Raw genomic sequence first — 12,936 nt, 5'->3', positions numbered from 1 at the left:
GTTGATACTCAGTTAACAATTTGCTACAGAGTTTATTTTCTATGATTTTTGTATGTGTGAATCGGGTGTAGGTAAAGAAAAGTCTAAAAACACTGTGAATATTATACATAGATTGCATGAAAGTACTGCAACCAGGGAGTTGTTACTGTTACATATTTAATACTTTTTTCCATGACTAAACATTCTCCTTATCTGACTAGTCCGCCTTTCCTGCTTTATGACTTTCTTTCCCACTATAATCTTACCACTCTAAATGCCATGTCATCAATGAATATATATATATATACATACAAACATATTTACACACTTAAATAACCATATATTATTTGTGTCATGTGTATGTTTTTATTTATGTATTTAAATTTAATCCAGATCTTAAAGAAGAAAAAAAATTTCTATTGATCATACATTCCAATAATTATCGATCTATAGTTTCCCCTATTTTTGGGATTTTATTTGTGTTACACAAGCTTTTTGATCAATGGGAGGATAGTTCAAATGACACAGAAAAATCCCTATTCTTTTGTACACAAATGTTGTAAATAGAGATGCATTTTTAAAAAACTATGAAAAATAAACAGTGAGGTAAAAAATCATATCAGATTACTAAATTTAGGTAATGTAACTTGAATTTTACGTTTCTGGTATTTTTATTCAACTTCAGAGTTTTATTTTCATGCTATAGCAAAAATTATCCACCATATATCCACCATCTTTTTTTCACCTACTAACAAAAACTACTGACAAAAAGTCTTCCTGGTTTTTATAGCAGAATTTTGCCAAATTTTGTATTTGACCATTTTAAGGGAAATTACCGTAATGTTTTTTTGTCTAGATTTCTAGTAACAAATATTTGATTTACACTGTATGTACAATTAACCAGATATTATGTTTAAAATTCATGCCTGTACTTAAGCTTTAAAGAACACTGACCAAACCCTACTATACAATTGCATCATTCTGACCACACATACATAATGCTTCTTTCAGGACAATATTTTTCTATTATGTCAAACTGATGTCATTGTTAAAATTAAATAAATCAAAATCAATAAAATATATAAACATTTCTAAATGAAATATGATAAAATGATGTATAATACTGTAGTTAAAAACATTTGATTGGTTTGCTATAAGATATTTAACAAAACGCTGTGATACTGTAATATTGCAGCAGTCAGCTATATTTTCTGCCTGCTTATGCAAATTAGGTACAATATTTAGGAAGTAAAATAATATTGGAACTTATTTTTCTTGGACTTTAGTTGTAGAAACATTTGGGACAACTTTGAGCCTACGCATTTATCAAAATTGTGTCAAGAATCTGGTGATGAAGCCATCCCAACTTCAACGGATGCACACAAAGAATTAACATGACCTAACCTATTACTAGGTTGTCTCAAATCTAAAGATTCATAATAATTATATATAGACAAAACCTTTCAATATTGTTATGTTTGTATGTTAATTTCTTTTGCATTATTTTACTTCATTTTTTTTTAATCCACTATAGGTGTTACAACCAATCCTCCCACTACCAAGTTACAAACAACACCGGGTAAGAATAATAATAATGAAAAATAATATAACCAAATAATAATTCTAAAGGAAAATTACTGAAAAAATTACAATGCTGCAGCTTTTTTTTTTAGCATAATAGAGTTCTTGGTGTTATAATTGTTTTTATTATCTTTTATCTTTATTTATATATTATTACAATAATTAGTAATATTTATATGAAATATATATTCTTTACTGTCTGTTTTGTGTCATAGATGGTTTTTTCCTAATATTTATCTTTTGCACTATATTCTTTAGGTTGTTTTGTTTTTCACCTCACAATCTTACTACAATATATAATTATTATGAAATACTAATAACAACATACAGTGCACAATAGATATTTTTCTCATATGGAAGTTCTATTAAAATACAAAGTGTAAAGTCAGTAATTCCAGTTTCTGCATATACTTTGCACTTTTCTTTTTTTGTTTTCTCTCACTGAATTTGTTGCATTTTCTTTGTTTATATTTGATTTTAATTTACTGTAGAAGTTGCGACATTAGATCCCACTACTGTAGAAGTTACAACATTAGATCCCACTACTGTAGAAGTTACAACATTAGATCCCACTACTGTAGCTCTTACAACAATGGGTAAGATTATCAATAACTGATTTAACAATAACTAACTGACTATGATCAACTAATAACTTATTATGGTCATCAAATAACTGATTCAAATCAACTAACTGATTAGGATCAACTGTCAGTATGATCAATTAACTGATTATGATTACAACTAACTTGGTGTTCAATAATTATAGACTCATCATTGGCATTTTTTTGTAATTACTTCCTCCTATGAATGTTGATTAAAAATATATTACACATCATAAATAAAATATATGATATGCATATTATATTCAATCTTGTAACAATCTAACATGCATCTAAAATCCATAACATTACCATTTCATGTGACCTAACTTTTGGTATATACAGTTGATTGTACAGATATATTTTATGATTCCTAGGATATCATGTAGTCCATGGACCTCATGTACACCATGCTTGAGACTGAACATCAAGTATATAAATCTTTTAATCGGACCAATTAAAACATTTGGATTTATTGAGGATTCTTGTTGGCTTTGATTTTAGATCTGTCAACATCTAAATCTGGTTTTATGGTCTTGACAGCCCTTCATAAAACTGTTGTGAATCCTATGTAGTAAAATAAATGGTAACAATAGTAAAAAGTATGCATGCATAATAATAATAATAATAATACCACATTTATATAGCGCCCTTTTCATGAGTAATCATGCTCAAAGGCGCTTTACAAGCATTATTACCCCAGTATTTTTTGGGATCAAACACGTATGGAAACATACTCCCATAATGCATCCGGTAACCAGCGCAAAGTTGTGTCTAGATCTAACTGGGTACCCATAAATACACCTGGGTGGAGAGAGGCAACGTAAGTAAAGTATCTTGCCTACGGATACAAGCAATGCGGCGAGAGTTGGATTCGAACCTAGGTCTGACGATCGGTAGTCCAACGTCCAACACACTGCGCCACACGCCCTTACCTTGATTTATATTTTACATAACAATTAGATTAAATATCTGGAATGTGTGTTTTATCAGTATCACAAGTATGCTTGTAACATTGCTAATATTTCATATTGTAGGTTTTCTGGGTCGTTGAAATAAATTTATTCATTTTCAAGTATTGTTTTGGTGTGCACACTGTAAAACTTTCAAAAACATCAATGCAATTTAATCAATATACTAATGTCCGATCTACCTGCATGTATGTACTTCAATATACTAATGTCCGATCTACCTGCATGTATGTGCTTCAATATACCAATGTCCGATCTACCTGCATGTATGTACTTCAATATACTAATGTCCGATCTACCTGCATGTATGTACTTCAATATACCAATGTCCGATCTACCTGCATGTATGTACTTCAATATACCAATGTCCGATCTACCTGCATGTATGTACTTCAATATACCAATGTCTGATCTACCTGCATGTATGTACTTCAATATACTAATGTCCGATCTACCTGCATGTATGTACTTCAATATACCAATGTCCGATCTACCTGCATGTATGTACTTCAATATACCAATGTCCGATCTACCTGCATGTATGTACTTCAATATACTAATGTCCGATCTACCTGCATGTATGTACTTCAATATACTAATGTCCGATCTACCTGCATGTATGTACTTCAATATACCAATGTCCGATCTACCTGCATGTATGTACTTCAATATACTAATGTCCGATCTACCTGCATGTATGTACTTCAATATACTAATGTCCGATCTACCTGCATGTATGTACTTCAATATACCAATGTCCGATCTACCTGCATGTATGTACTTCAATATACTAATGTCCGATCTACCTGCATGTATGTACTTCAATATACCAATGTCCGATCTACCTGCATGTATGTACTTCAATATACTAATGTCCGATCTACCTGCATGTATGTACTTCAATATACTAATGTCCGATCTACCTGCATGTATGTACTTCAATATACCAATGTCCGATCTACCTGCATGTATGTACTTCAATATACTAATGTCCGATCTACCTGCATGTATGTACTTCAATATACCAATGTCCGATCTACCTGCATGTATGTACTTCAATATACTAATGTCCGATCTACCTGCATGTATGTACTTCAATATACTATTGTCCGATCTACCTGCATGTATGTACTTCAATATACTAATGTCCGATCTACCTGCATGTATGTGCTTCAATATACCAATGTCCGATCTACCTGCATGTATGTACTTCAATATACTAATGTCCGATCTACCTGCATGTATAGATGGAAATCATGTTTACAATCAAAGATATTAAAGATATATTGTCTCCTTAAAAAAATAAACGTTTTTGTTGAATATGCCATTTTAATGTCCCATAATAGTATTCATGTTGACCAAAAATTGGATCAGAAAACAAAATATTTACCTGAAAATAATTAATTTAAAGCAAAAATTTGGCTGGAAGTCAATTGGTTGAATTTAACCGTTTATTTTGTCTTTTTATAAATGAAAAAATTCAAATCTTTTTTTATTACTCTTCATTTTTCATGTTTTTAGGGAACAATGCATCAAAGCAGGGTACATAATAAACATTATATTTTAATTTTGTTTCAGATGGCCAAGCCCCTAATTTCACTTGTCCACCTAACATCATGAATGCTACTGATGCAGGTTCAGCTAAAGCTCTCGTTTCATATACCACACCTACAGCAACAGATAATGTAGATGGACCAGTTACTGTCACTTGTATGCCGCTATCAGGGGACATGTTTGCTGTTGGTACTACTGTAGTTAATTGTACAGCTCAAGATGATGCTGGCAATTCTAATTTCTGTACATTTGAAGTTACAATAGCAGGTAAGTTGTAATTATGTTATTGTAGACTGTGAATTATAATAACCGTTACAATGTTTTTGTTTTACCATTGTGTTTACCATTGTGGTATAATTTATGCAATTTTATTTTAGTAGAAAATGACAAAGAGGACTAAAATATTTATGCTTGCTTACTGTAATTTGTTTTTAATAAATTTGTAGTTAAGTTTGACTATTTATGTAGAATTAGAATAGCAATTTCTTACAAAACTAAATACAAAAGAAATGCTTTTGCAAAGGTAGTTAGCTTTACATGCCATTTTGTCTGTAGATTTTGAAATGCCAGTTATTATTTGCCCTGTTATTAATGCTTCTTACGCAACTGATCTCGGTAAAAATTATGCCATGGTTACGTTTGTTGACCCGACGGTCAAGGACAACGTTGATCAGGATTTACAAGTAACTTGTGATCCTGCATCTGGAGATCCTGTGCAAGTTGGTCAAACCACAATAACTTGTAATGCCACTGATAGTGCAGGGAATACAGGCAGTTGTAGTTTTGATATAATTGTTGAAGGTTAGTTACAGTTTGTTCATTCATCATAAACTCTATGCATGTTATTTCAGATCAGTACTACTGGAGCTGAATTACATTAGATGTAATGTTTGTGTTTATGTGTTTAAAATAGTATTTGTCATTTGTTAAGGGCTTTCTATGCTTAAGACTGAGTTGATATCAGTTATATTCAACTTTGTATAATAAGGAAATAATTCTCTATTCATTAACCTGAATTTAATTACAATGATTGAGAGCCATACTCGTTTTCATAATAAGCGTTCATTTATGGAGTTATTCAATTGAGTATAAGATACATTTGTAATAAAGTCTACTCTCCATACCGTACACCAATGGACTGGCTCAAAACAGTTTTTTGGAATGCCTTTTTAATATTATGAAAGAATTTGGTCTGATCTCTTTTGCCTGTGCATTCACTTTCTTGTTGCATCGCAGCAGCTAATTTTCTAATTTTCACTGTGTGATATTTTAGGATAACTTTATATACTTTGTAATCATTATATAAATCATTCTAGTACCTTGCTTACAGATAAGGAGCCACCGATGATAATATGCCCTGAATATCTGTCTGTATCAACCGATCTACATGACAGTAAAGGATTGGTAAATTGGCATGACCCATACGTTGTGGATAACTCAGGGTCAGTCATGCTCGGATGTGACTTGAAAGTTGGACGTTACCCTGCCAATTTTTCATTTAATGTATCTTGCGTTGCAACTGACCACGCAAACAACAGAGCTCACTGTAGTTTTCAGTTTCAGGTCAAAGGTTAGAGTTTGAGCAAGGTAGCATGTGCCCGATTTTAGATCAAACAAACTTCTTGGAGAATGTGAAGGCAATTAACATATTTTCTTCTATTCTTCAGCTAACATGGAGCATGTTCAAACAACTTTCAAAAAACTCTTTTACCTTCCGTTTGTAGGAACCTGGTCGTGCCAGCCATATACATAGGAATTATGGGAATGAAATGGCTATAGTTAATGAATCTTAAAAGAATGTATGTGCAGTAGAACATCCATGTGCCGACAACCCTCATTAGCGACCACTTTCCATAAAAATCTTACGGATACAAAAGCATGTCTTTCTAATCCGTGCATTTGGTACATTTTTTATGATATTTTACCTCCACCACCATCATAATTTCTGTACAAAATACTGAAAATTGATTCAATAAAATATTTTAATACAATATATTACATTTGTCCTCAGTGTTTAGAACACGCCTTGACCATCTATTGGCCGATAGACACTTTGTGGAGTTGAATGGGCATGTCCATCAGTATGCAACGTAGTGGAAATAACTCTATTTCTATCTACAGTAACTATTATATACTGCAAGACCTTAATTCTTTTGCTTGTTGACTACAAATTAATAGAAGTTATATTTGTGTATTAAGTTATTGCATTTATGTTAAAGAAAGTATGTTTTATTCAAAAAGATAATGATTAAAAACAATAATATTTTTTAATAATTAATTTACGATAACAGATAAAAAAAAAATTGCAAGTCTTGACAAAAATAAATATTGATTACTCTACACATTAGTACATGTATAAAAGTACCGTATATTGAATAATCTTAAACAAAAGCAGTGTGTAAATTGTTAAGATGAGAAAATCTGTACAGTGAAACCAATTGAGTTAAGATTTGAACTTAAAATGAACATCCTACCATTTGACCATTGGTATTTTTATGTAGATATAACTCGCTTTACTTTTAACATGATACGGTATATTGTTAGACATATATTTTGTAATGAAAACCTGGGAAAAAGATTTTATTATTATTTTTATTCAATGCTACTATTCTATTTGAATGCCTTAGTATGATTTTATTGTAGTTTTTTAAAGAAAAAAAATCTATTAAATTTATGTATTAAATTTTCAGACGATGAAAATCCAGTACTGAACTGTCCAGGGAACAAATCCCTTCCTACTGATGAGGGCAAGGCATATTCAACATACGTACCACAAGTGAATGCAACCGATAATGTTGATGGGACACTTAATGCTAATTGCTCATTTCCAGAAAACTTTCCTCTAGGGCCAACAATTGTTAATTGTACTGCTGAAGACGGCAGTATGAATGAAGTTAAATGCAACTTTACTGTAACAGTGTCAGGTATATCATTTTTTTTTCTCTTTTGTGGGTAGGCCTATACCGACCTTTATTCATTCTTTCATTCCATGACAAAAATATAAAAAATTTCAAAAACAATGTGTTGAAAAAAGCATGTCTTTATAACATGTATATATTTTATACAGTATATCCAGGGAGTTGTTAATTAACAACTCCCTGGTATATCTTTTTAAAACATAACATAACTAGAGGGTACTCCGAGAGTACAAACCTCCGCCTACTGTAAAATTCCTCTACATAAACTATTCCCGGAAAATATATATATTTTTTTAAATATTTTTTTTTATTAGTTCTAAAGTGTAAATAGGCTAACTGCACACTAAAAGGTTGTGGATGAGAGTTTGGTGTAATGGTTATGTATCCAGCCTCTCACAGTTGAGATCGCTGGTTCAAGTCCCGCTGAGGTTTTTTTTTTATTATTATTTTTTTATTTTTTTTTTTTTTGTGGACCTTGATCTTTGACCCTGACCCTTCAAAATTTAACCACAATTATATGATGAGTCATTGATCATTGTGGCTAAGTTTAGTGAGAATCGGATAAAAACTGTGGTCTCTAGGCAGTAAAATAGTTTTTTGTTAGTTGTGACCTTGACCTATGACCTTTACCCTCAAATTCGAACTCGTCCGAGCTTTTGGGGCATAGATCATTGTGGCCAAATTTGGTGAGAATCGGATAAAAACTGTGGCCTCCAACCTGTTCACAGACAGACAGACACACACACACACAAACATACAGGGTGAAAATATAACCTCCTTGGCGGAGGTAATAATTAGTCATATTGGCACATACCCAGCTTGTTGAAGCTTTGTTCTTTTGGGTCTATTTTTCATTCTCTCCCTTTCATTTGTATAGATAAAATATAGTGTGTTTAAATGTACTAAAAACAAAAGTTACAATATTCTTTAAAGTTTTCTCAATATAGAAGAAAAGAAAAAGAAAGAAAGAGAAAAAGACGAGCTCAAACACTTCTTATAGTATGAGTTGTACTAAACAAATTTATATTTTCTTTGGTTACATATTTTCGATATTGAATGCAGAGAAGTAAACAAATTAAATTGTTTAATAAAACTCACTTTGAAAAAAATAATTTAGCTCAATCACTTTAGTTTAGTTACATGTTTTTGTTTGATGTTGAATGCAGAGAAGTAAACAAATTAAATTGTTTCAAAAACCTAGCGTCACTTTTTAAAAATTATTTGATGAGATTCCTTCTGTTTCGTCAGTTATATTTTTTTTTTTTAAATTGCAATTTACAGTCAAGCTTTATCCTCCACTCTTTTGACAAGATTATATTTACAGTAATTTAATACTTTCTTGGGTAGTTGGCTCGTAATATCAACACATTGTAACTGAGAAAATCTTGTTTTGTTTTATAGATGATGAAAAGCCAATTTTAGACTGCAAAGACGACACTGAAAATGTATTACTAGATGGTGATAACACAGCAGTTGCCTACTACACTCTACCGACCGCTACCGATAATGTTGGCGTTGTATCTGTCCCAAATTGTATTCCACCAAGTGGTTCTGAATTTAATGAAGGTGATAATCCAATAAAATGTACTGCTACAGATGAAGCTGGAAATAACGGAACTTGTACCTTTACTCTGACAGTTATAGGTAAATATATTGTTTGCAATCCCATTTGTCAATGAAACAATTTGATATAAATAATACATATAAGAAATAATAATTAATTTGTTTATTTTGCTAACATATATATAAATAAACTATAATAAATATTATAAACTGTAAATACTGTATAATTTTCAAACTGTTTAAATATTTCTTTCTTCTTTTGTTTATCTACCTTCCAGGTCAAGCATTTTTTTTTATTAATTTTGATTTAATGTGCTAATAAAAATAATAAAATTCTACATAAACTACTGTTTTTTATAGATTGATTTAATGAGACTACTGTATAATATATAAATTCAAACGATTTGATTTTACCAATAGGATGTTTCATCTCATAAAGCATATACTGTATTTACAAACATTTTTCTAGTTTTAACTTATTTCAACTTTTAAGATGAAAATGAGATGAGTATTTTTTCAGGTATAACATTTTTCTGCATTCCTCTTTCTCAAATGCTATTTTGTATACAAATGTTGTATTTGTAATGATTAAAAAAAAATATAATTGGATTACTGTATATCTTTATAAAAATACATTAATTAAAATTAATGCTTATAAAATGTATAAATGATGTTAAGAGATAGAATAAATATAATTTTAATTAATTATATAACTATTTCTTTTATCTACATTCAAGAACCTACAGGTAAAGCATTGTTTATATTACTTGTACAATTATTAATTGCTAATTTTTTTAAAATCAAATTTATTATAAATTCTAATAAAATATTAGTTTATTTGGAATTAGTTATTAGTATTGGTAAAGTTTACGTAATAATTTGTTAATTTTTTTTAATTCCCATACTTCTAGTTAGTAAATCTAACCATTTTTATTACTGGTAAAAGTTGTAACGTTAATATGTGGCAAATTTTTGTTTATTTAAATTTATTTTCTATTGTTTCAATAATTAAATTAAAGATTTCAAAAAAAATATTACCTACGGTAACAACAATATTTATTTCATTTATTACATTTTGAGATGTTTTTTTAACAATTAATTCTAGTGTGTTCTGTTTAGTTATTAAATATTGCATATTTTTTATACATTCACCATATTCACTGTAGCATTTTGTTATAGTATAGATAATGTTTCACTACTTTTTTTTTTCTTTTTTTAAAAATATGAAGTCCATTTTTCATGTAATTGTTTTCATTTTTACCTAATACTCACCCAAAACTAGACACATTAAGTTGCCCTAAAATGTTTGGTTTATTTTGGGGTGGCCCAAAATGTCTTGTGTCTCTGATAACTGGTTTCTTATTTTGGAAATCTGTTTTTTTCAGAATGTATTTTAAAGTCTGGATGGACAAGTTGGCTATATTTTTCATCGATAACACTTTCATAGAATTAAGATTTTATTTTATAATTTCTATTAATAATTATAGCATGTTGTTGAATATTGGTCATTTTCACAGCTTCTGTCAATACAGTATTAGATGATGTATACTTTTATATGTATATTTGTTTGTTTGTTAACTTTAACTCAACTTTTGAATTACAAAAAAAATAGTTATACTGATAAAACTGACTCACACTTTTATACAACGATGTTTGGTTTAAATATTTACTGAAATCATTAATTAATGTTACAATTCTAGTAAATTGAAAATGGTTAAAGATGTATTGTCCCTTGAAACACAAAAAAATGAAGGTCAAAATATTCTAAAATTAAAGTGGCCATATGAAAGTAATATTAAAGTTATTCACTTTAAGTCGAAAATTCGAACCAAAAACAACAAGTTTACGTAATTAACAGGTAAATTAGTTTAATTACATTTCATCTGGAAAATCGTCACGAGCGAAAGTAAACAAAGATTTCAAACCATGAGTACGCATTATGCATATGCTAAATTAGGATTGTTTACAACTCGTCACGGTTAAGAAGGTATTTTCACACGGATCATGAGGAAGTTTTATGATTATGCATACAGAGTAGCCAAACAAGTGCGTTTCATTATGGGATATGTTTTGATTGAAAATTTTGACTGGAAGTCAAAGTTATTTTTTTAACAAAAAAACGTCTGTATTTCAGTTAAATTATTTTTTTTTTCGAAACATTTTTGGTGAAAGTTAATAACTATTATGATACTTCAAAACGACCCACCTTTTTTCGAAATTTTTAATTTTTAATTTTTTTGGAATTAGTCAAAGGGACAATACATCTTTGAGGAATATGGTTCCACATGTATATAGCGCCCTTAAAGAGCCATAAGAAGAGATGGTATACAAAGTAATTTTAACGACCATGATGAGCTAAATGTGTATCCCGTCCACGTTCTACAACCGTTACAGTTTTTTAAATACTGTGTACCGTTCTGATATGATAGCTTGCTAATGTTTACCAATTATAATTTTATGTGACCTTTTGACCATTTATTAAGTATGTTTGCCAAATTAAAGCATTTGTGATGTAATTTCCCTAATTATCGTAATCAAATGATACCGGGTTTGGTCTACTAGCGTTCCTGCTCCCAACTATAGTCATCCATTCCTAGAAGCTCTATTGGCAAAAGCCTACAGTACCTTGTGGTGACTATAGAATGGTCCCGAGACATGACTATACTTTGGCTTTAGTTGATAAAAGAGTGAAATGGTTTGTTAGAGATATACGATGTTTGATATAATGTAATGTTTTGTACAAATTATTTGGCCTTATAGATTGTGAGGTTGGTACATTTGGACGGAATTGCGGTAGTTGTGCATGTGTCAACAATACAGTTTGTGTGCCTTCAGATGGTTCTTGTCCATCGTGTAAAGAAAAAGAACAATATGGATTTGATTGCAATTACAGTAAGTTTTCATTCAACATTTTGTTTCAAGCAATATATACATTATTAATTATCTAAATTTGATATTAGATATTATGATTCAAGTATTTTGACATTATATTGATGTTATTATATATTTTGAAAAGCTTATTGAACCATAGGAAAAGTTTGACGGTCTTATTGTTAAAGGTTTCCATGGCGAATAAACAATAATAACCTTAACCCTTTCACTGCGGCGCATTATTCCCACCTCTGTGCGTAATATATATTTAAGAAAAACATATGATATTTTAATAAATTGCAAAAAAATTCTAATTGAGATAATTGTGTAATTATTTTTGTGGTGCGTGATGGGCAAAGGGTTAGTTTACAGTTAGGTATAAAAAAAAAGTAATTTGCATATTGATGACGTCATGTGACGTCATTACAGGTATTTTGGATTTCGAGTTTTTTATCTATTCAATGATAAAAACTATATTTTCTATAAGAAATTCTTATGGAATACGTTTTCCCAACTGGATATTGATGAAGTACGTATAACAAATAAAAATATTTAAAAAAAATTAAATTATTTTTATTGTTTTATAAAAATTATGAACAAATCAAAGTTTTGGGGCAAAATCGAGAAAATAATGACAGTTTCCAATAATTCACTATAGTACAAAAACTAACTATTTTTTCAGAATTTTTTTGTTTGTTTGTTGTGATAAACACGATGTTGCCCTATTGGGGCTGGTAAATTTGTGTTACTTTCAAAATGGCCGCCATTACGCTACTCAAAACAACTTTCCAAGATAGAAATACTATTATATACTATACTATATATAATTAACTATAGAGGGCGCATTATTTTCAAGACGATAATACAACTATAGAGGGCCGTTTTTTTAATGACTTGCAA

General features: G+C 30.0%; 1 protein-coding gene across 2 annotated transcripts in view; it reads left to right on the top strand.

The window, feature by feature from the left end:
- LOC140051624 (receptor-type tyrosine-protein phosphatase alpha-like) overlaps window positions 1-12,936 on the top strand; it is a 71,591-nt gene that overhangs the window by 27,288 nt on the left and 31,367 nt on the right. For both annotated transcript variants that reach the window (XM_072096897.1, XM_072096896.1), the window contains exons 8-13: window positions 1,514-1,558; window positions 2,082-2,156; window positions 4,709-4,951; window positions 7,375-7,608; window positions 9,004-9,246; window positions 11,926-12,057. In XM_072096897.1, coding sequence (XP_071952998.1) covers window positions 1,514-1,558; window positions 2,082-2,156; window positions 4,709-4,951; window positions 7,375-7,608; window positions 9,004-9,246; window positions 11,926-12,057 — 972 coding nt within the window. The remainder of the gene's footprint in view (window positions 1-1,513; window positions 1,559-2,081; window positions 2,157-4,708; window positions 4,952-7,374; window positions 7,609-9,003; window positions 9,247-11,925; window positions 12,058-12,936) is intronic.

The sequence above is a fragment of the Antedon mediterranea genome, chromosome 6, assembly GCF_964355755.1.
Source record: "Antedon mediterranea chromosome 6, ecAntMedi1.1, whole genome shotgun sequence".
Lineage (NCBI taxonomy): Eukaryota > Metazoa > Echinodermata > Crinoidea > Comatulida > Antedonidae > Antedon > Antedon mediterranea.
Note: the sequence above shows the minus strand (reverse complement) of the source record. Positions and strands in the feature narration are given on the sequence as shown.